This window comes from Gallus gallus, chromosome Z, assembly GCF_016699485.2.
Source record: "Gallus gallus isolate bGalGal1 chromosome Z, bGalGal1.mat.broiler.GRCg7b, whole genome shotgun sequence".
Classification (NCBI taxonomy): Eukaryota; Metazoa; Chordata; class Aves; order Galliformes; family Phasianidae; genus Gallus; species Gallus gallus.
Window position 1 is genome coordinate 32,327,729 of NC_052572.1, and position 21,845 is coordinate 32,349,573.

Sequence of the window (21,845 nt, forward strand, 5' to 3'; positions counted from 1 at the left end):
ATGGAGGAGCTGTGTTTTGCTGAAAGTTTTCCACAGCAGATGAAAAACTTCAGCTGTTAGAAGCCACAGATGCAAGTCAGTAGTTCAGACTCACTTATTAAATCTCAAGAACACAGAAAAGCATATCATGTTCAAGATCTTTATTAACACGGATAAGTTGGTCAGGAGTCATGCTTTAGCCAAACAAAAAACAGCAACAACCCCACATCCAAAAAGAAAACAGGAATCAACTATTTACTCTTTCTGTACTTCATCCTTTTAAACAATTTTTCACAAACGTACATACTGTCAAAGAATGATTATCTAAATAATGTCATTGTGAAGTGAGGGATATCTCTGTGGTAAGATACGGCTTATAGAATTCTGATGAAGACATGATCAGATTTTTCTTTGAGTTGCATATCTGATTGCAACTCAATACATTCCACTTGAAAATTCACAAGTAATTTATTTATGCTGATGGAAAACAGAAGCACATATATACCAAAAAATGATGACTTTTTCAGCAATCTCAAAATCTATTCTCAAATTCCTTTATTAAAATGGAAATCACAGCTGTTTTTTTTTGTTTGTTTGTTTTTGCTGTTCACAAGACTGTGTTTAGCGAATGTATCATAATGCATAAACTTATTTCCTATCACTTCAGTTAGCACTACACCATTCCCTCCCCCCTGTCCTGCTTGCAACCCCTGTAGGGTTAATAGTACAGTGGATGATTGGCCCAGGGCCTAGAGCCACTGTCTTTATAGTCTGGGGTAGGGGGCAGCCACAGGGTGAGCTGTACCAGCTGCAGGTTGGACATGCCTTTACTAATGTAAGCAACAAGATGAAGCCTTTTCTAAATCTACTTCTCAACAGGGTGCCTAATGGAACCACACTTCAGTACACTGACATCAGTCTTAACTGTTCTGAATGCAGCTGGCTGAGCTTGTCCTGTTTTAAATAACACCTCTCCCTTATGACTGAGAAGTGGAAATAAGCAGATTCAGTTATGCATTCAGCAAGAATGAGAAAATATTTCATTTTAATTGACACACAAATGGCTCCTGTCAACAGTTATTCATGTTCATATTCATATCTGACTTTTTGCATGTAAAAGTGAGAGTATAATTACAGTTAAACTTGGCTGAACTCTAATCCAGATATATATAGAGAGAGAACTATTATCCTCTTCCCTTTCTTTATCTGAGTAAATAGTTTTACCTCAACCCATGAGTGCTAATTTTTTTTTCCCCTGATTCTCTCCCTCATTCATCTGGAAAGGGGAAGGAATGAGCAAATGACTGTGTGGTGCTTAGCTACCTGCTGGGTTAAACCACACCAGGACTACACAAAACCACTCTCCTTAAAGCAGACACTCCAGTAGATACTACAAGTTTGCTCTCTCTAGCTGTAAGAAAGATCATTCAATTAGCCTAATACCTCTTCAACCAGACATGCTCTTCTAAGTCCTGTAAAACTTTATGCCAAGCTTGTCAAGGTTTTTAAAAACTTCAATGCAAACCTCTTTCAATCAGAGAATTGCCATAAAAATAATCATTGAATCATTTGAGTTGGAATAGACTTTTAAAAGTAATCTAGCCCAGCTCCCCTCCAACAAACATGGACATCTATAGCTAGATCAGGTTTCTGGGAGCCTGGTTCAGCCTGACCTTGAACGTTGCCAGGTACAGAACATCCACCACCTCTCAGGCCTTACTTCTTCTTGGTGAAGCCATGCTGGCTGTGCCACACCACCTCCCTGTCTCCCCAACCTGTGCTAAAGTATATCTTTTCCACAATTTTCCCCAGCTCAAAGGTGAGCCGAACAGGCCAGTAGCTCCCTGGGTCATCCTTTCTAGACTTCTTAAAAACAGGTGCAAAGTTGCCTTTTTCCAGTCACCAGGGACTTCACCTAATTGCTATGACTTTTCAAGTATCATTGAGAATGGCTTGGTGACTACATCAGCCGATTCCCTCAGATCTCTGGGATGCATCTGGTCAGGACCTGCAGACTTACGGACATTCAGGTTCTTCGGGTTGTTGAGAAACTGATCCTTGCTTACAGTGGGAGGAATATTTAATAATTTCAGTAAAGTTTCACAGAGAGACAAGCAGAGGGAAAGACACAAAAGGAAAAACAAGTTAGCCGACAGAGCTTCTGTTTTAGACAGAAAAGGCATTCTCTTGATTTGCTTATATGCAACCAAGATATCAACAGTCGAACTCACAGATGCAATTTAAGAAGCTTACTCTTAATAAATCTGGTGAAGTCCAAATTTCACAGCTAGGGAAATTCACCCATTATAGTTCAGAAATGACTATTCCTCATGAAGTTTAGCTTTCTGTAATTGCCAGAATATTACAGAAACTTCAGCTCAGACAAGTCAAAGAGTAATCAGACAATTTGATACTAATGCAACAGCATAACTTCAAAAGATAGTCCTAGTGCATAAGAAGATAAGATGTTTACTTGGGCTCACGTGACTACACAAAATGCACTAAGATAAAAGCTACTACGAAAAGGGAATTTGGAATATCTGTTTGACAAACACCAGACTACAAGATCGGTCTTACTGTTGGGTTTACAGTTCCAACAGAATCTTCATTTCTTTCTCATAAGGGTAGATCTGCCCAGGTGCCTCACATAGCCTTCCCACTTTCATTTCCTTATTTCAGAGCTCTTAATGCAGACGGTGACTAAAGGTGTCAGGTTTTGCTTCTAGGCTGCCCTATCCACAGTGTTACCACTGGATGCTCAAAATAAATTAAAAAAAAAAAAAAACAGTAAAATTGGAAGCAGCAACAGCCGATGTAAAAAGATATTTACTTCCATTCATGAAAGATTTTCAGTTTGCTGGCTGAAAAGCATTCCTCATCAGCTGAAAAAGCAGGAAGAGTTGAATGGTAAAGGAAAATTTCTTAAGTCACTTTTTTTCTAACAAATTGACTTGATGAAAAATTAAGGTGATAGTTAAACTTCTTCCTGTTTCCACATGAGATTAATTTCCACCATGACGACAGACCAAACAGTTTGACAAAAGTATTTATATTATGGTGATTAAAAGTAACTTTTATTTCTGCCTCATAAATGTGAATCTATTTTTGCCCTAACTTGTTTGTTATCAAGTACATATTTGCTAGTAAACCAATTTTTCAAAAAAATTAGAAATTCACAGCTGTTAAGAACAGATTTCTTCAGACTACAGACAAAGAAAATGCCTTGCCTTCCCCAGATTACATACATTTTGACAGCAGTGCCATTAGCTGCAACTGAACTTAGCTGTTGATTCAGCCGATCAACTCCAAAGAGAGCAAAAAACAAAGCAGCTAGTTAGCACTCAAGAATAGTGACTAAAGAACACAGAAGTAAACCAAGAAGCATTGATAGTGTAGTAAATGCATTTCTAATGCTGAATTGTCTTATACATCAAGACAGTTTCAAAGTTAAGACACCAGCCAAAATGTGTCGTAGGAAAGAATAGCTTTACCTTTCAAGCAATGTGAAAACATGCTCACTTCTCGATAGACAGGACTTAATCCTGCTCTAAACTGCATGGGAAAACAAAAGGGCTAAAAAGAGGGTTTTCTGGATGCAGCTCCTCTTCCACAAATCAACTGGTGAACTGACAGGAACTAAAAAGCTATCTTTCAAAACATCTGCTGATCATACATCTGATGATCATACTAAGTAATCAGTCACACATTTTCTCTCCCAATACCACTACTCAGAAGCTGAAACAAACACTATCACTTTCACTAATGAAACAGTACGTTCTATATTTCCAAGGTGTAAAGCAGGCGTTTCCAACCCATGGCCCATGGGCTTTGTGCAGCTCAGCCCAGCCCACTCTGTACCATCCCCTGCCCTGTGCCATCATGGAGGCAACTCTGCCCCACTGAGCAGCACAGCCCGGCTCTGGGCACGCACCCATCTCTCACAACAACCAAACGTCAGTGCATGATGGGCACTGTCTGGTCTGAAAACAGGATACAGGAAGGGCACAGTGCAGTGCTAACTCACGTGGTGGGAGAGAAATTTATGCATTTTGATACTTCGGATAAACACAGTCCTGCGAGCAGCAAAAAAAAGAAAGAAAAAAGAAAAAAAAAGCAGCTGTGTTTTTCATTTTGATAAAGGAATTTGAGAAGAGGTTTCAAGACTGCAGAAATAAATATTTTTTTCTGTATATTTGTGCTTCTGTTTTCATTCAACATAAATACAGTAACATTTTTCAAATGGAATGCATCAAGTTTGAAATCAGATATTCAACTCAAAGAAAAATTTTTATCATGTCTCTCTACTAGACTTTCATAAGACTTTTCTTCCCAGAGAAAAATACCCTTTGCTCATTATCACGTCTTATTCACACCATCGCTTTTGGCAGTACATATATCTATGAGAAACTATGAGAAATTATGAGATTAAGTACAGGAAGAGTAAAATTCCATGAAAAACCTCTAATGAACACCTTGAGAATTCACTAAAAATTGCAGCCACTGCCATCATGCCAGACTGATGCAATGGTTCCACAAAAATGGGGTCACATATCCCACTAGTTTTATGGTTTTATTGCTCTTTTTCAAAAAAAAAAAAAACATATATATATATTAAAGATTAAAATAAGATTGGTTACTTGTATACACTAAGTATACCATATATTCTACAAGGGGACATCAGAGGCAGATGTTGGTGGTATGGCAGTACAGGCTGAACCTTCATACCAATACTCCTTTAAATGTTGATGCTGTGTGACAGATGGCAGCAGAGGAGCAGTCTGACAACACGACATCTGACATGAAGTGCATACGAAGCAAATGCATGGAAGTAAGTTCCTCCACGCAGAAAATGTTGCACCCACAACTTTCACTGACTCTTGCTGAGTATTTATGGACATCAAACAATGGATGTGAGCAGAGGGAGGCAATGGCTGGCACATTTAGGCAGTAGTGACAGCAGGTCACGTCTGCTGGTACAGATTTCTGCTACTGCAGCATGCAAGTTCAATGATGGTTGAAAATGTATAGCTAATGATGGTGACTATGCTGAAAAACAGTGTTGCATAGCTGACACTTCGCTCTATCAAACAGTCTTATTGTGCTCTCTGTATTTGTTGCAGTTTCCATGAGAACAAATGGGAGGCATTACTTTCAGGGTAGCCAATATACATTCAGCCCAAGACAACTAACTCATCTTCACTCACTGTAGCCCAGGCAAGCCAAAAGACTGGACACCCATGGTATAATGCCTGATGACAACGGCTATAAGCTTGAAAACTCTTCCAGTACTGCTTTTCCCAAGATAACCTGAGTCTCATCTACCACAGAAAATTTCATATTCTATAAAAGGAGGCTTTCCAAAAACCTCATTTAAATGCATCTTACTTGTCATGATTCTACACACTTCACCTCCTTCACACAGCAATTTATTTAACAGCTTAAACAAACACACAGATAAATAAGAATAGCTCAAGTCATAGCTATATTACAAGCGACTGTAACAAAAAGAAAAAGGACTATGTGATATGTGTAAGGGAGTGCTGCTGCTGGAGAACTCACGTGCTTCAGAGATGGGATCTATTATTGTTGGTTGGTATTTGGTATCAGTGGAAGCTGTTAAAGAATAGCAGTCTAATATTTTTTAAAATAATAATAATGAACCTTCACTTTTATCTTTGTAACATGACACACCAATAGCATGTCTGAATACAGTGCATGGTATCTGAAGTATAACACTGACTTGCACTTGCTCTTGTATCATAAAGAGAAATAATGATCTCTGAAAGTTCAAGCAAGAAGAGTGTAAGTGATTCCCAGCAGTCTGTCACTAAGTTAAACTTGAAACACTAAGTTAAACTTGAAAAGTACATCAGAGTCACTAAAGTTAGCGTATGTTCTCATCATGACAAGAGTTAATTCTAGTTCTGTCTGCCAGGATCCAAACAGTGCATCCAAAGCCCACTGCACTCCAACTAAAAAAAGAGATCTGGCAGCATATGAGCGGTTTTGAGCTGCTTCAGAAGTGGTAGGTACTGAAGCACAGTTCCTCATAGCACCTCAACTGTCTATGCTGGGCTGGGTGTTCAAATGGAAGGTCCTCTCTACGTGCTGTACTACTGATGCTACATGGACTAAGCAGGATGCACTGACCACACAGTGGGCTCAAAGAGGAAACCTCAGCCATCCAAGAATCTTGGAAGTGATCATGGACTGGTCCAAAGGCAAAGATTTCATTCACATACTGCCAGAGGAGATGATGTTGTGTGTTGAAGAGGCCAAGTACAGTCAACTACAAGAGAATGAGAAGCAATATGCCTCGTTCACTGATGGGTCCTGTTCTGGGAGAAAGCATCAGTGATGAAAGGCTACTGTACAGAGTCCTACATGACAACTTGCAGACACTGCTGATGGAGAGGGTAAATCAAGCAAATGCGCAGGACTGAAGGCAATCCAGCTGGCTTCAGATGTTCCTGAACGAGAGTAGGGGCCAGCGATCTCTCTGTGTACTGCCCCATGGATGGTGGCAACTGCCTTATGGCAGGAAGTAGGGGAGCAAAGGAAGTAGCACAACTGGCAGCACAGAGACAAACCCCTGTGAGAAGCTGCACTGTGGAAAGATATTGATGCCTAGGTAGAGAACATGGCTACTGAAGTATATCACATAGATACCCAAACACCCAAGAGCTGCACCACCGAAGAACATCAAAATAACCATGTCATGGTTTTATGATTTTTGTTATCAGTATTCCACATCATAACATCACACAGTGCACTGGGAGATAAAGAGTTATTGCTGCAGTTCTGCAGATTATTGATTGTTCAGGTACCAGCTCTCAGAAGAGAAAGAGTGAACTACAGCTCCCAGAAGACTTCATTATTCCTTTTCCCATTCAGAGGGAAAGACAGAACTGACTGGGAGTCACAAGACTGTAATCCCTTCTCTTTCTGCTTGCCTCTGCGGTGTGAGCTCCCTAGCCATCTCACCTTCAGCATTAGAGTAAAGTCTTTGGTTTTTGGACATTCTCATCTATTCGACTTATTAACTACAATTCCAATTATATTGTTTTATCTCACATTCCACTATCATATTTAGTAAATTAGTTTTCTCCCTTAGCTCAGAGCCACTGCTTTGTTCCCAGGCCCATCTCCCTACCTTTTTCCTTCCCCCTTTCCTAGGGCATGGGTAGCCCTGTCCCAGTAGTCGCGGAATCAGGCCAGAATCATAACAAACCAGCACGTGTATCAGGCTTCTAGGATTGGAGGGGCTCTGGCAGATCTGGACTGTCGATATAAGGGTGAATTGTTTCCAGCTCAGTAGGTCCATGACATCTCAGGCTATCAAGGAAGAAATACAACTCATAGATGGGCTCAGAATCAAGGGGTGGACTTGACCACGGATGTTATCACACAGATTATCCATGATTGTGGCACACGCACTGCCATTAAGCAAGCCAAGTATATAAAGCCCCTCTGGTATGGAGAATGACAGCTGAAATACAAATATGAGAAAGCCCAGCAGACTCACTATAGCACCCTCCCACAAACCCATCACAGCAAGAGCTATATGCTTACAGTGGTGGAAGCAACTATTGAATGGCTGGAAACACATCTCATACTGTATGTCACTGTCTGAAATTCTATCCTAGGCCTTGAGAAGCAAGTCTTTAGCAAGCAAAGGCTTCCTAATGTTTGAGGGTTTTTTTTTTTTTTTTTTTGTACACTAAGTAAGTATTCATTGTTGAGATTTAAATGTACTTACTAAAATTCCAAGCATTTCTCCAGTGAAGATCAGGTTATCAAGTGACAGTTACCAAGCTTTGATGAGGTTTCTACTTGCATCATAAAGTTCACATTGAGCATGAGTGGCTCAGAGTAAGAAGCAGCAAAACTTCAACTCCAGTCTCTCCTCCCTTACCCCACAACGTAAGTGGCTACTCATCATAGTTGAAGACAAAAAACAAGTAAATAATTTTAAAAAAACTAAAAAGTTTCACACATTTCTGAACGTATAAAACAGAAGGGGATAGTGTAATGTCAAACTGCACTTACATACTGAAAATTAACCTTGACTTGGGATACAAAAAGAGTAGACAGTGAAGACTGCATCCCAGTAAAGAAAAAAAGGTAAAATATAAAAAGCTCTGAACGTAAGCTATTTAAAATAAAGATGCTCACTGATTCTACAGATCTGTAAAGGTTCAAAGAAAAATCCTATTTATGTAACAGTCACTGTATATCTATTACAGATTACTCAGACAAAAGCATCACTTATTACCGATTACATTTCTCCTGGAAGAATAATTTGATAGCATTCCAGAATGCTTATCAATTACAATGCAATCAACAATTCTAAATAAGTCTCATTACAGAGACACCACTTCAGAACTGCTGACACTTTTTTAGAGATGAATCCAAGCCGAGGAACAATCTGTTCACTGTGTTAAAGATTACTCAGTTTCAGTTTTGTCTATCTTTATTTCATTAGTTGTATGAAACAGAAATTAGTACAAGCATCTCTGGTATTAACCTCTCCACCCCTTCCTTGGTTAAGTATTCTCTGGACTACATGGCTGATCAATTATTTGTATAGAATGCAATAGCAGCTGCACACAAAGCACCAAAAAGTTCTGTTTCACAGTGAAAATTTACTGAAGTGATTATCCTTAAGTGCATCATTTCCTTTAAAAGAAGCCCTTGCTGCAACAACAGTAATTGCAACAACCTATATGTGATGTTTTTCTCATTATATGCAAGTCTCTGTGGATATCTTCTAATCCACCAGTAGCACAAAGTGCACTAACAAAGCAACAAAGCTTTAGAAATCAACATTATCTAGAGTTGAAGACATCTGTACAGGACTAAAGCAATTACTTTTGTCCAAAGCACAACCCGTTCCCCTGATGCAAGAGAGACAGAGCACCTTTCATCTCTCCTAGAAACAATTAGATTTTTTCATTAGTGTAAAAAAAGCACCATCTTAAAGAGATTTAACTTCCTTACTGGTATAAAACTAACAAATTATTAGCTGTTTTACACATGCGTTCTGAAAAGTCCCTTCTGTTTCTACCAGAACCAGAGCAAGACAAACAATAGCCTAACATGAAAATACAGTATCACAACCAGAACATGCATCACATTAAATTTCACTGAGAAGAGTCAGATCTTGACTCAACTGGAAAGCAAGCAGAAGGCTTTCTAAGCTACCTAAAGACAAGTACAAACAAAGTTTATACCTGAGTGTACCAGTTCACGTGAATTTATGAGGATAACCCTTTATCAACAAATATCATAAGTAACATATGCTTTCAAATTTCACCAACATGGAGTAAGAGTTAATCTACTAATGCACCCCTTAAGTTTTGCTGGTGTGTCACATGTCTATGACTTTGCTTCTTAAGTGAAAATTCTCTCTATTTTAACTCTTCATCCAGAATGATGCACAGGCAGAGCTTGCTTATTTCCGCAGGCATTAAAGGAAAGCTACAGCATCCAGAAAAAAATACACTGATGCACTGAATTCATGCATTTTCCCACAGAGAAGTCACACCATCCATTTATGTGCTGAGGTTTGTCAAAGACATAGAGACGGACAGTTTCTTCTGAGCAATTTAAAGCCTTTGGAAGTTATACAAAGAATGTACAGTTGTTGGATTTGATGGTTCTGTCCAAAGGATTGTGAATACATCACCATAGGTATAAGGTTACACTTAAGAGTATGCCAGTGCATTTAGGACATTACTCACGTACATTTCCCCTCCTTCAGTGCTGTTACTTTGAATTTCTCTGTAATACTAAGCACATACTCACAGGAAGTCCAAGAATTGGCTCCTTCACAAGCTCACACAGCAGTAAATAGCTGGTGAACTGGAGTGTGATGACTCATGCAATGGAGAAGGAAATCCCACATGACTGCACTGTCCAGTCTAAAACACTGAACTTCTATAAGCCACTTCTCTTAGCACTCAGGCATATAACACAGAAAATCCAGGCCCATTAGACATGATGCTTAAGATCTCCTTCAGCCCAAACCATTTACATTTATAGCCAAGAACAAGAGAAACGTGCTTCACAGATAACTAAGAATTTAAGTTCTGTATCCAGGTTTACTATCAAAAGTACATCAGCTTCTCCTTTTCACATTCCACCTGTCGTTGTAACAGCAGAGTACTTCCACAAACACAAAACAATCCAGAATAGCGAAATGATCTAGGCTTAAAAAAAATAAGTTAACAATACTAGCTGTTCCATGGAAGTGAAGAGTTCCTTTCTGTATTCCATTTGAAGGACACACATACACACTGCCAGGAATTGAAGGTAATTGCACATACCCTCTTGGCCAAGGGGGTTGGTTTTGGTTGGGCTTTTTGTGATTTGTTTGTTTGTTTTTGGTTTCTTTTTTTTTTTTTTTTTTTTTTGTTCAGGAGACAAGCTAAAACTGATCACAATCCATGTCATGCTTGCAACTCTTCAGCTATTCAGAGGAAGAGAGATAAAACTCTTCCCGCTTCTCTACCTTGAATCCCTGTCCCTGTATTTTTTGCTGCTTTTAATAATCCCTTTAATTGTGTCAGTGCAGCTACCTTTGACGAAATGCTTGCAAGCTAAACAACTGATTCAGTGAGGCACCATGGACACACACGCAGAGTTCTAGAGTCTCTGCAGTAACAACTTGCATACTTTCCCATATTACTGAATGAACTCAAGAGGAAGATAAAAGTTCCACCAAAACAGCGAAATGAACTTCAAGACAGCCTACCGTAATCTTTTTTTTTTTTAATTTGGACTTAAGCACTCATTTGGTGCTGACTCACTGAGAAGTATGTTTACGCTGAAATTTAGATACCAAACTCATACTTTCTGTTGTAAACAGCATGACTCAATCTATCATAAAAATAGTTAAATTTGGAATCACAAAATACCCTGTGCTGGAAGAAACCTATGAGGGTCATCAAGTCTAATTTCTGACTCCCAAAGGGTAACATAAGAGTTAAATCATATCTAGTAATGTTATCCAAATGCTTCTTGAACACAAACAGGCTGGAGGCTGTGATCACTACCTCAGGGAGCTTGTTTCACTGCTTCACCACCTCAGTGAAAAACTTCTCCTTAAAAACCAATGTGAACATCCCCAATGCAACATTATGACATTCCCTTGCATCTATCACCAGAGCTATCAGCACATCCCTCTCCACTCCCCATCATAAAACAGCTATTGAGTGATGACTTCACTGCACTCTAACTCCTCCAAGCAGAAAAAACAAAAAACCACCCAAGAATCCTCAGTTACTCCTCGCAAGTCATGCTCTTTCACCATTTTTTGTTGCCTTCCTTTGTACACATTCTAATATTTTGTGTCTTCCTTATAGTAAGGAACCCAAAACTGTACACACTACTTGAAGGGAGGCTGCACCAGTGCTGAGCACAATGGGACAGTCACTTTTTTCAACCAGTTAGCTATCCTGCATTTAATACATTTCAGAATAAGGTTGGTCATTTTGGTCATCAGTGCATGTTGTTGAATCATACTGACCTTACTATCTACCAAAACTCTCTAGATCCCTCTGTGCAAGGCTGCACAAAGTGCACCCAGGATTGCACCGTCCCAGGTGCAAAATCCAGCATTTGTTTTTGTTCAATTTCATGCAGTTGGTGATTGCCAAGCACTCCAATCTAACAAGATCTTGCCGCAAGGCCTCACTGTCCCTAAAGGTATTGATGGCTCCTCCTACATTAGTGTTATCTGCAAGCTTAATTCTTACGTGTTCAACTCTTGTGCACAGTTCACAGATTAAAAAAAAAAAGAGAAATGCACTCAAATTAAGCTTCGGTGAACACCACTAGTGAATGGTGGAGTCTAACTTCACCCCATTTACCACAGCCTTTTGAACCTGGTCCTCTGGCCATAGGCGTTGCATACTTCCCAGCTTTATTCTGGGCATTTTGTTCTGAGAAGTACCACAACAAGTACTGTGACAGACACCAGCAAAAACTTAGCTAAAGTACAAAATCCCTTCATTCACTACCTTCTCTTTGTCCACGGGGTTAGTAACATTATCATAAAAAAAGATATGCATCAAGTTAGTAATGCATGGCCTTCCCTTCATGAACCCATGATGGTACTGACCAATGACTGCCTAGTCTTTCTAGTTCTTTTCAGTAGCTCCCAAAACAACCTGATCCATAATTTTACAAGGCATTGAAGAGAGACTGACCGGCTACCAAACCTTCTGTCTTGCCTTTCTTGGAAACTGGAATAACATTAGCTATCTTCCAATCACCTGGGTCATCCTTAGACTCGATAAATAAGACTGTTGATAAAAAAGAGAGAGATTTCAATAAAGGGAGCTATAGCCATATATAGCTATTTAATTCAAATTACACTAAAAGACACAGACACTGAGCTGCTACCAAATCTCTCTTTCCTAAGACTTTAAAGAAATTTTGCTTAAGCTCAGCAGAATCCAACTTAATAGAGTCAGCTACTTCACTGGTGTCAGGCAGCAGTACACAGGCAGATACATATAACTGGATTTTCCAGAGTTGCACAGATGAAGACTCTTAGTACGACAAGCATATGTACAAGGTATAGATTGAGATATTCTTTAACTCCAAGCTTACATCAATGGATCTGATCTTGAAGTTTCTATTCTCATCCAAGTTACACACTTAAGTTTAGCTGTATCACATGCATAACTATATCATATATATTTAGCTATATGTATTTATATCTAATATTTTTTGGCTACATATATTTAGCTATATCATATATATCATACACTATTGCTCCCTTCAAAGCCATTACTTGCAACAGTTTCCATGACAGAGTATTGTCTCCCCAGATTAAAATGGGAGATAACTTCTGTAGAGAACATGCAGTACTTGAGATTTATGGCATATTTCCTCAGCACTTTCCAGCCAGGTGAACTTCAGAAACCCAAACACCCTTCCAAGTTTGCCTTGTCTTCTTTTTCAAAGCCATAAATGGTAGTTCTACATCTCCAGAGAGTATTTAGCAGCACACTCAGCTTTTGCCACACAACCTTAGAGTAGCCATTTAACAGTGAATTAGCATTCATGCTCATTTAAAGGAAACAAAAACACTGAATGAAAGCTAGAAGCTTAAAAACTTTGCAGAGCAGGATACAAAGAAAAATAACACCAACACAAAAAAAACATTTTGTTTAGCTGGCTATCCCACTGGATTGGTAAACAACTGTCATAAGGGAGACAATCTAGATAAAACAGTTTTTTTCCTAGTCTGTCAGTTCTTGGTGAAAATAAAAGCCAACAGTCATTACGTTTATAACCAAAATCCCTTCAGCATAAAACTAGCAAGGGTATTTCTTTCTACTGGCAGCCTGTTACCAGTTACAGACAGGTGTTATTCCTCACCTCCTAAACACTACACTTCTCAGAACCTACAGTACTCTCAGCACATGCCAAAGACAAAAAGTGACTGCCCTCAGATTTAGGTTTCTACAAAAACATTCTGTTCTCTTGAACATCCTTTAAAAAAAAAAGAATTTCTTGAAGACAAGAACATGCATAATTCTAGAACCTGGGAAGTAACCAAAGCATTGCTATATACACAAACACTAGCTTGTAAAGTTTTATTTATTACTCTATTGCACAGTGAATACATACTAGAAGTGGAATAAAAACATGATACACTCACCACATCATGACAAAAGATCACTGCAACTAAGGTCAGAGGTATCAGATTATCTGGACGTGCTATGCAGTAACAACATCACTTCCCTGACTTCAGAAAAAGACGGCAGGAAAGTCTTCACTTCTTCGGTAATAATATCTCATTTTCAGTACCTGGTAACTGGGAATAAGTCCACAGGTCTGTGACACTTACTTACCACTAACTTAGCTGAAGTGTTTTTGACCCTGAGAGGGCTTAGAAAAGCAGAAGAAATTTTTAGCACTTAACATAGACTTCTCACCTGTTTCAGACAGAGCTGTCCAACCTATGGCACAAGACTCCCGACAGATGTAGGCTACAATCTAAACATGCATCAACAGCAGCTCAGGCCCCTCTCTAAAAGCAGAATCTCAAGTCTTGTCTGATATCGTTTGCTTATGAGGAAGAGATTAGCGCTCCACTGTTCCTTCTCCCTTAAGTGCAATATGCTTCCTATTAATCCAGAAGTAACAGTGAGCGTGAACATCACCAACCACCAAATGGATGCGGTCTGCCAGGCTGTGTTCCTGATGTCAGCCTGATGTCCTCGTGCCACATAAGAAGTGAAAGCAGCATTACTTATCTGAAGCTTTCCTTACTACTTCAAGTACATACTGGCAGAATCAAATGTGCTTCCACAAAGTCGTAATTCTCACACAGATTTACTCAATAACAGGAAGCAACCTACTCCTTCCTAAGTTTCTGTATAAAGTAGAACTGTCTAAACGTAGTGGATGGAGAAATCTTAGCTAGAGTTACCAAAACAGCCATACCTGCAAGGTATGTAACTCCATTACTCAAAGTGAAGTAAGTGCTTCATTGGAAAAAACCCTCAGATGCCACTTTCCACAACGGTAAGGCGACAGTTCAATATACAAAAAGAAAAGCAGATGTTCAGAAATAACTGACTATCCCTTTTTGATCAGCTTCTTTTTTTCCACCTCTATATGTATAGCAAATATTTCCCTATTTAAAAAAAATCAGAGGGCAAATTGTAACAGATTGTAACAGTCTCACTTCACAGGTATTTAGCATTCAAGAAAGTTCAGCTCTGCCTCTCTAAGAGGCATCCTGAGCTTCCAGGAGTTCATGGCAGCCTGCAATATTTTCCTTAGTGTTCCCACTGAAGAAATCTTCAGCTTACTGAATAACATAGTTCTTTTGAAACCCCACATTCAGCCATGTCTGCTCCCTCAGCAGACCTCACTACTTGCAGAAGCAGCGAGCACACGTGCAGCGTGCCATAAACCAGGCTTTACTGATGTTTGCAATGACTTGTAAACCATTAACCACTATAACCCCACTTTTTCTCACATACCTCTCTCTGAGGAGGGAAGCAATCAAAGTGAACGTTAAATAAGAACATTTAACTGGAACACGTTACATGTGCTTCCTCTGCCTCTCCAAGAAATTAACAAAGGCTTAAGTCACACTTCTTCAGGTTTGCTCACAGTTAAACAAGGGGCTCAAAGAGATGAACAAAGAAAATCTAGAACACAAAAATATAAACAAAAATAATTTGCCAGAACAGTGCCAGAAGGTAATAGAAAACTGAAGTATACATTTTGAGGTCACAAGAAAAAAAAGTAACGTCTCTCAATAAGTACATCCACGGGTAAAATAACCTTCTGTCAAAGTCATGGCGTATTTTATTTAAAATAAAGAACCTTTGGACTTCAGAAACAGAAAGAGCAGCCTAATTTTATTCATTAAGGAAGAAACTATTACACTTGCTTAGTTTTCCTTTGGTTCTTTTCTTATCTGCGCTGCTGGAAAAGCCTGCCCCTCAGCTCAGATGGTGATGTGCTCTGGAAGTAGGAGAGGCCAAAACAGGAACGGGAGAAACAGCTGAGCACAAGCCGTAAGACAAGCCCCTAGACTACGCTGAAAAAAGAAGTCCAAATTGCGAGTCCTTCAACTCAGCAAGATCTACTTCTTAAGGAGTCCTTACCTGATTTGTATGGTTTGTCTCTTTGACAGTAACTATCCTTCAGGACAGGAAATGCCCTTCTTAGCTCCATTTAGCTTCGTTTCATTTTAAAAGAAAAAAGAAAAGGTGCCATATCAGCTTGCTCCAGCTCCCCAGAATCCCCAGGAGGAAGAGGCCAGCTACGACCATTTCTCCCTACTGGCATTCTTTTTCCAGGTTACAATTACCAGCCAAAGCAGCAAAAAGTTCTCAGAGTAAACGTTAGCAAGAGAATGCACAGCACTACAGGTTTCTTTAATACAAAGTACATTACTATATTAGGTTACAGGTGAAAACAAGGACTCTATAGGTTTGATTACAAGTGTCGTATCTGCAGCAGCTGTGAATAAAAAGCTTTGAGTACTCAAACAGAGTACTAAGGAACGCTAAACAGCCCTTGGATTGAAGAATACCAGTTCTGAAGGCACTTGTTTCATACTGAACTGAGTTCAGAAGATAAACTGCCCAGGCTTGTAAAGCTGGCCTGTATAGTATTGCCCCAGCTTGGGCAATTCAAGAGAGTACAGAATGCATCATCAGATCTTCATTACACAAATTTTCCTTAACAAGTTAGGCTAGTGCTGAGGCGCATATTAGCTGAATTGATCAACTTGTCCTTAATACAGGCCTTAGAGTTAACCACAGCAAGGGCACAAAATCACTTTCAGATCCCTACATAATCCTTAGCCTAGCTGGCTGTGGCCAAACGACTTTCCTGTAGTACACAGATACCTCTTGAGCATGATCCTTTTTGTCTGGCCACAGCCCTCACAGGAATAAAGGCCAAGGATGGGTTTATTGGTTTGTTTTTTCTTAATGGATAGGGAATCCCCAAGTAACCAATTAAGCTGGCTTTAAGACTTTGAAAAACCAGGGCAGCACAGAGTGAACTTAATGGGAAGCAGATCTGGCCCACTATTTTAAGTAATCTTTAGACAGTAAAGGGGGGGAGAAGGGGAAGGCTTAAAGTTTTGCTTGAAGACCGCTATGGCCAGGAATATTATTTTGCCCCTAAGCATATCTGTCCTAGATTTGCAACCTGTTCCAGAAGAATACTGATACGAATACTTTTAGAATAGAAATTCAATGCCAATAGCTGTTGAAGCGCATACAACAAATGTTCTGAGTTCACAGCTAGACACATCATCAGTGGACACTTTCACTCTGGTAGCATAACAGCCATGAAAATAAATCCTGGTGGAGGAACAACATGTGCACTTTTAGCACCCCGAAATCATCACACAGAAAAATCCTGAGCCTGATCACCATTTGTTTTCATCAGATGAGCATACTCACAACACTATCTCATTCATACAGCCTCTTGGGCTTATGTTTTCAATTCCAGTTGGCAACCAGCACCTAAACAACTAGACCTACATAGTCTGGGGAATTAAACAAAGGCATACACTTCATAGTACTTCCTTCTAACGCGCAGTGGAAAGCCAGAGCAGAAGGACAAGGCATAAATCAGCAAAATAATTAAATATAAATATGGGCCTTGCACTTCCGTGAGCTACAAGGAAGCATAAAGAAAACCACAGTTTATATAATCATGGACTTCAGTAGTGAATAGCTGACTGCACCACTAAGTCTGGACTTCAGAGCAGTCGTCTTAGTCGAGACCTAGTTAGGTTCCCTACAGCTAGGAAACAACTTCAAGCGCATCTTTTTTCAAAGCTTTGGGGATGAACAAGTATTTCCAAGTTCCTTCACAGAGGAAAAATCCTATGTTAAGATCTACATTCATACAGCATTAAGTATGTTAAAAAATAAACAGCTCATATCTTTCATGTTCCATGTAAACATCACTTGGAAGCACACTGCTTTCAAGAACGTAACTAGCAGTAACATTCCCCCATTAAAACCCAAACTTAAACACTTAATTAAAAAAAAAAAAACACAAAGGCACTTAGAAACAACTACCTCATATCTGAACTGCAGAACATCAAGCTTAATAGTAAAGCTTGGTGAACCTGTAGACGTAGGATGCCAGTGGTATGGACAAGTTTTGTTACAGAAGTGACCACCCCATAATAAAGCCAGCACCTGCCCTACCTCCTTGAACTTTCAAATTCTACTAGGAAAACCTTCAAGTGCTGACTCTATTACCTATTCCGGTCCATTCAAAACTCTCTCAGACTCCAGCAGATCGAGCACAAGTCTACACAGTGAATATGAGCTCTTCAGAGCTCACCTGAAAAAAGTTTGTGTGCTTTCTGCATATTATAGCTTAAGTAAAGCCTTTTTCAGGTGCTTTTGCATCTTCTACGTGCTTTGGTAAGGAAGCCCTTTCTCCCTCTAAGAGATAAAGTACTGATACTTGGCAGCAAGCTTGTTGAACAGTATTCAGACAATATGTACTGCTTATGCAGGACAGTTGGGCTACAGCTGAATTGCTACCTACCTGTTCTACCGACTGTGAATTCCAACTACTTGCTTACTGATAACAGCAGGAGCTCATTAATAACCTGTTCTCACTGGTACTTACTCACTCCTTATATTGAAAACAAACCTTAGCCTCGCAGAGATCACTGCCTGTGCTCAGTGCCCTATGATTTTGCAATGATTCACTCCAACACACAATGAGATAAAAGCGTTTCCCATTATGTCTCCACACTACAGAGTTAGGAAGTACCAACTTCCACAGCATGCCCTGAGGTGCAGGCGCTGGCATATCCACACCTTCCAACTGAGGAAAGGAAGAAGCCGGTTTTCTATTGTCTCATCCAAGAGCAACTCCACAGCTGTCAAATACAGAACACGAGCGTTTTACAGAACTGTACAGCAACCCAGTCCTATACATTCACACATTTGCCAGATGCTCTGTTATACAGGTATACGCCCTATCTCAGCAATGTGGCACCGGCACGTGTCTGTTTTAAAAATCTGCCCTAGCACGGTCTTTAAAAACAGAAAGGGGAAAAAAAAAAAAAAGAAAAAAAAAAAACAGATGGGATAAAATCTACTACGTGATTCATAAATTTCCTGCAGGAGCTGTGCCTCTGGGAGCCGCTCCTTCAAAAGCACCCCGCACTCGCTGTGTGACACACAGCCACACCGCTGACAGCTGCAGCGACGCAGCCCCTGCATCCCTCTGGCTGAGAGGACGCCAAAAAGGAAACGTTCGGACAGCGGTGTTAAAACCCGAGGCTTTCTACTTGCACCTTCCACCGGGCAACAGCAGAAGCGTGTCAGTCGCAGCGGGCTGCAGCCCACACCTGCTCTGCTCTGCTCTGCCCCGCGTCGCTCCCCAGGCCGCCCCCACCCACGCGGGGCCTACAGGGCACGCACCGCATCTTCCGGGACGGCCGCTCCCGGCGGCGAGGCCCGGGACACCTGCCGGCCCGCCCGCCCCTCCCCGCCGCCGCCAGGAAGGCTAAGTTGCGCGGAGCCGGGCGCTGACTCGGAGCTGAGTTAAAAAGGGAAGGGAGGGGGGGGGGTAAAAAAAAAGAAGAAGAAAAAAAGAGGAAAGGCGCGGGCCGGCGGCCGCTCGCTGCGCGTGGAGGGGAAGGGGCCGTCCCCGCCGCCAACTTTCCTCAACTCCCGGCTCGCCGTCGCACCGACGGCGGCCAGGCCGGGCCGGCTGAGGGACGCGGTGCCCGCGGCGCGGGGCGAGCGGGATGCGGGCAGGCGGGCCCGGCCTGCGCTGCCCCCGCCGACGTGTCGCCAGGGCCCGAGCGCTGCCCGCAGCCCGCCGTTACCTCCTCGCCGCCGCCGCTCTCCTCCGTGCCGTTTCCGACGCTCGCCATGTTCCCGCTCCGCTGCCCGCCGCTCCGGGATGAACGCGGCTGCCGCGCCCCGTCCCGCTCCCCGCCGCCGAGTCTCCGCCTCCCGCGCTTCCCGGCCGCCCCCGCTCCGCCCGGTCCGGCCCCGCCGCCGCCTGCCGCCTGCCCCGGCCGGCCGGTCGGTCCGCGCGAAGTCACTCTCCTCTTCCTCCCCGACCGCCACACAACTCCGGTGTCGCAGGCCCCGCCCCGGGTAACGCGCCCGCTCCTGCGGCCGCGAGGCGCTGCTCGGCTCTGCCCCGGGGAGCGGGGGGGGGGGGCAGCGCGCTCCTGGCGGCGGGGCCCGAGGACGGCGAGCTTCGCCGCCGCACGCTCCGTGGCCTGCGGCGTGCCTCAGGCGGAGCCTCGGTCGCCGTGTGGTTGCCGCCGGCCCCGTCAGCGAGCCCTCTCGGTGCTAGTCCCCGGGTTCCGGGGGCGGCGGCTGCCGCTGTGAGCGCTAACTTCTGTCCGCTGCTTCACGGTGAGAGCGTCCGTGAGGTTACCATCTCAGGGAAGCGCGCCTCCTGCTCTGCCTCGCGTAGAGGAGGTCTGTCAGGATAACGCTCCAGTACTCAGCCTTCCAGGCAAGCCGAGCTCCGTCACAAGCCCATCCCGAGGCCTGCTTCGTGGGGGCATCGTCTGCCGTGCTGCCCCTGGCAGCTGCACGTGGCTGGCAGCAGCCTTTCACCCGCACAGCCCAGCCCCACCAACCCGCTGGGCATTCCGGTGCCTGGAGATGCTGCGTGCAGCCTGTCCATCACCATCCTGTGATCACCATCCAGACTCGGTGGAGAGCTGTTTCATCTCCACGGGGGCTTTGTCCTTGAGCAGCTGTTTGCAAAGCAGTTTGTTTTCTAAAAGGAGCGCTGCTCCCTTCCCTCTGCCTCCTCCTGAAAGCATGGGGGGTAGTTCACAGTACTGTGATGTTCCTCTCTGAAAATCTGTTTGCTTTTGCTTTCACCTGTTCTGCCAGCTGACAAGTTCTACTAATAAAGCAGTTGATAAACTGCCACCTGTTTCAGTTTCCTGTAAGTTACATCTCTGCTCCAGCCCCTAAAATAAAGTTTTTATATACCAGCTTTGATTAGAGTGAGAGACAGATTAAGGGAACCGAACAGATTCAGCTAAACAGGAGGGAAAGCTTTTCGCCAGACTGAAGACTACAGTCAAGACGTAAGCAAGTTTGTTTGGTCTGATGACATCGCAGTATAAGCTTTCAGTGTAGGCTAGCATATGTCCTTATTAGTCTTACTTAGATACAGTTCTGCTGTATCTGCTCTTCTATTTTTACGCAGCCTGGTTAGGTAAAGAGGGAAGAGAAACCTCACTTGAGTGCATTCCTCTTGTTCTGCAAGACAGCACTCTTGGCAAGTGGGGTGTTACTGACACACTGTTCTCCTACGTTCCGATTGCACCAGTATGAATTGCTTCATTGCCAACTTGCTGGCAGATGCTCCAGGGTTGTTACACACCTCTCCAGGACTGATCTGAAACGCGCCAGAAGTGTTTATGGTGCAGATGCAGCAGACAGGCCCACACATGTCTTGTGTTTGATTCAGAGCAGTTGCTTGTTAACGCTGCCCACACAGCTCCACCTAAAATTCGTGTTACGATTACACCAGAGTTCTACACCATCCACCACAATTACACAGGTTGTCATCTTCTGTTAAAGACATGACTCTGTTTCTATTCTCCAGCTGTAAATTCAAGACGTCTTTTGTTTGGAGAAGAAGGCTTCCTCTTTGTCAAAAGCAGCTTTTAACTACTATTACTGTATAACAGAATATTAAGAGTATACAGAGTGTATGAGTAAGGTAGTTAATGCATAAGATCTCCAGGTGCTGGAAGCTTGGTCCTTGAAGGCAAGAACCACTTACGTACACTGTACTGTAAACCTTTGCTCACGTAGCCAGTTATGCACTGCCCGTTCCAGCTACAATAAATACAAACTTGGACTGGTCTCTTACATTCTCGCATAATATAGTGAAGGCTATAGCACCATCACTTACAAAGCTAGGTTGGAGAAACCACTCTAACATACAGAGTCTGTAGTTATAAGTAGTTATTCTATGTGTAGGAGACATGTCCACACTGGGGTTAGAGGTTCAGTTAACTTTGAAGGTCAAGGCTTAATTCAACACGACTTTATCGTGATTAGCTCTCGATAGGCTTTGGTTATATTATTGTATTCTACCCTCCCCAACACGTTCTTTATATCCCCAGCAGATGTGTATTATTTTGGAGAAGTTAAGACTGTATCTGCTAGTGGTCTTTCTCTGGTCAGAACAAATACATGTGCTGAACGATCATGGTAGAAATAGCTACATCATATATTTCCTGACACAGGTACCTGAGGCATGAAGAATACTACCGAGTCTGAATACAGGCCCTGTGAAATGCAGAGGCATTACCGAGTTTTGCTTGGTCTTTGACCGACTGCCAC

The 21,845-nt window shown here is 42.2% G+C and overlaps 1 protein-coding gene across 1 annotated transcript in view; it reads right to left on the bottom strand.

Moving 5' to 3' along the window:
* Positions 1-19,450, bottom strand: part of TTC39B (tetratricopeptide repeat domain 39B) — a 76,714-nt gene extending 57,264 nt beyond the window's left edge. Inside the window, exon 1 of the mRNA XM_424931.8 lies at positions 19,340-19,450. Coding sequence (XP_424931.4) covers positions 19,340-19,387 — 48 coding nt within the window. The 5' untranslated portion in view covers positions 19,388-19,450. The remainder of the gene's footprint in view (positions 1-19,339) is intronic.
* Positions 19,451-21,845: the final 2,395 nt, after the last annotated feature.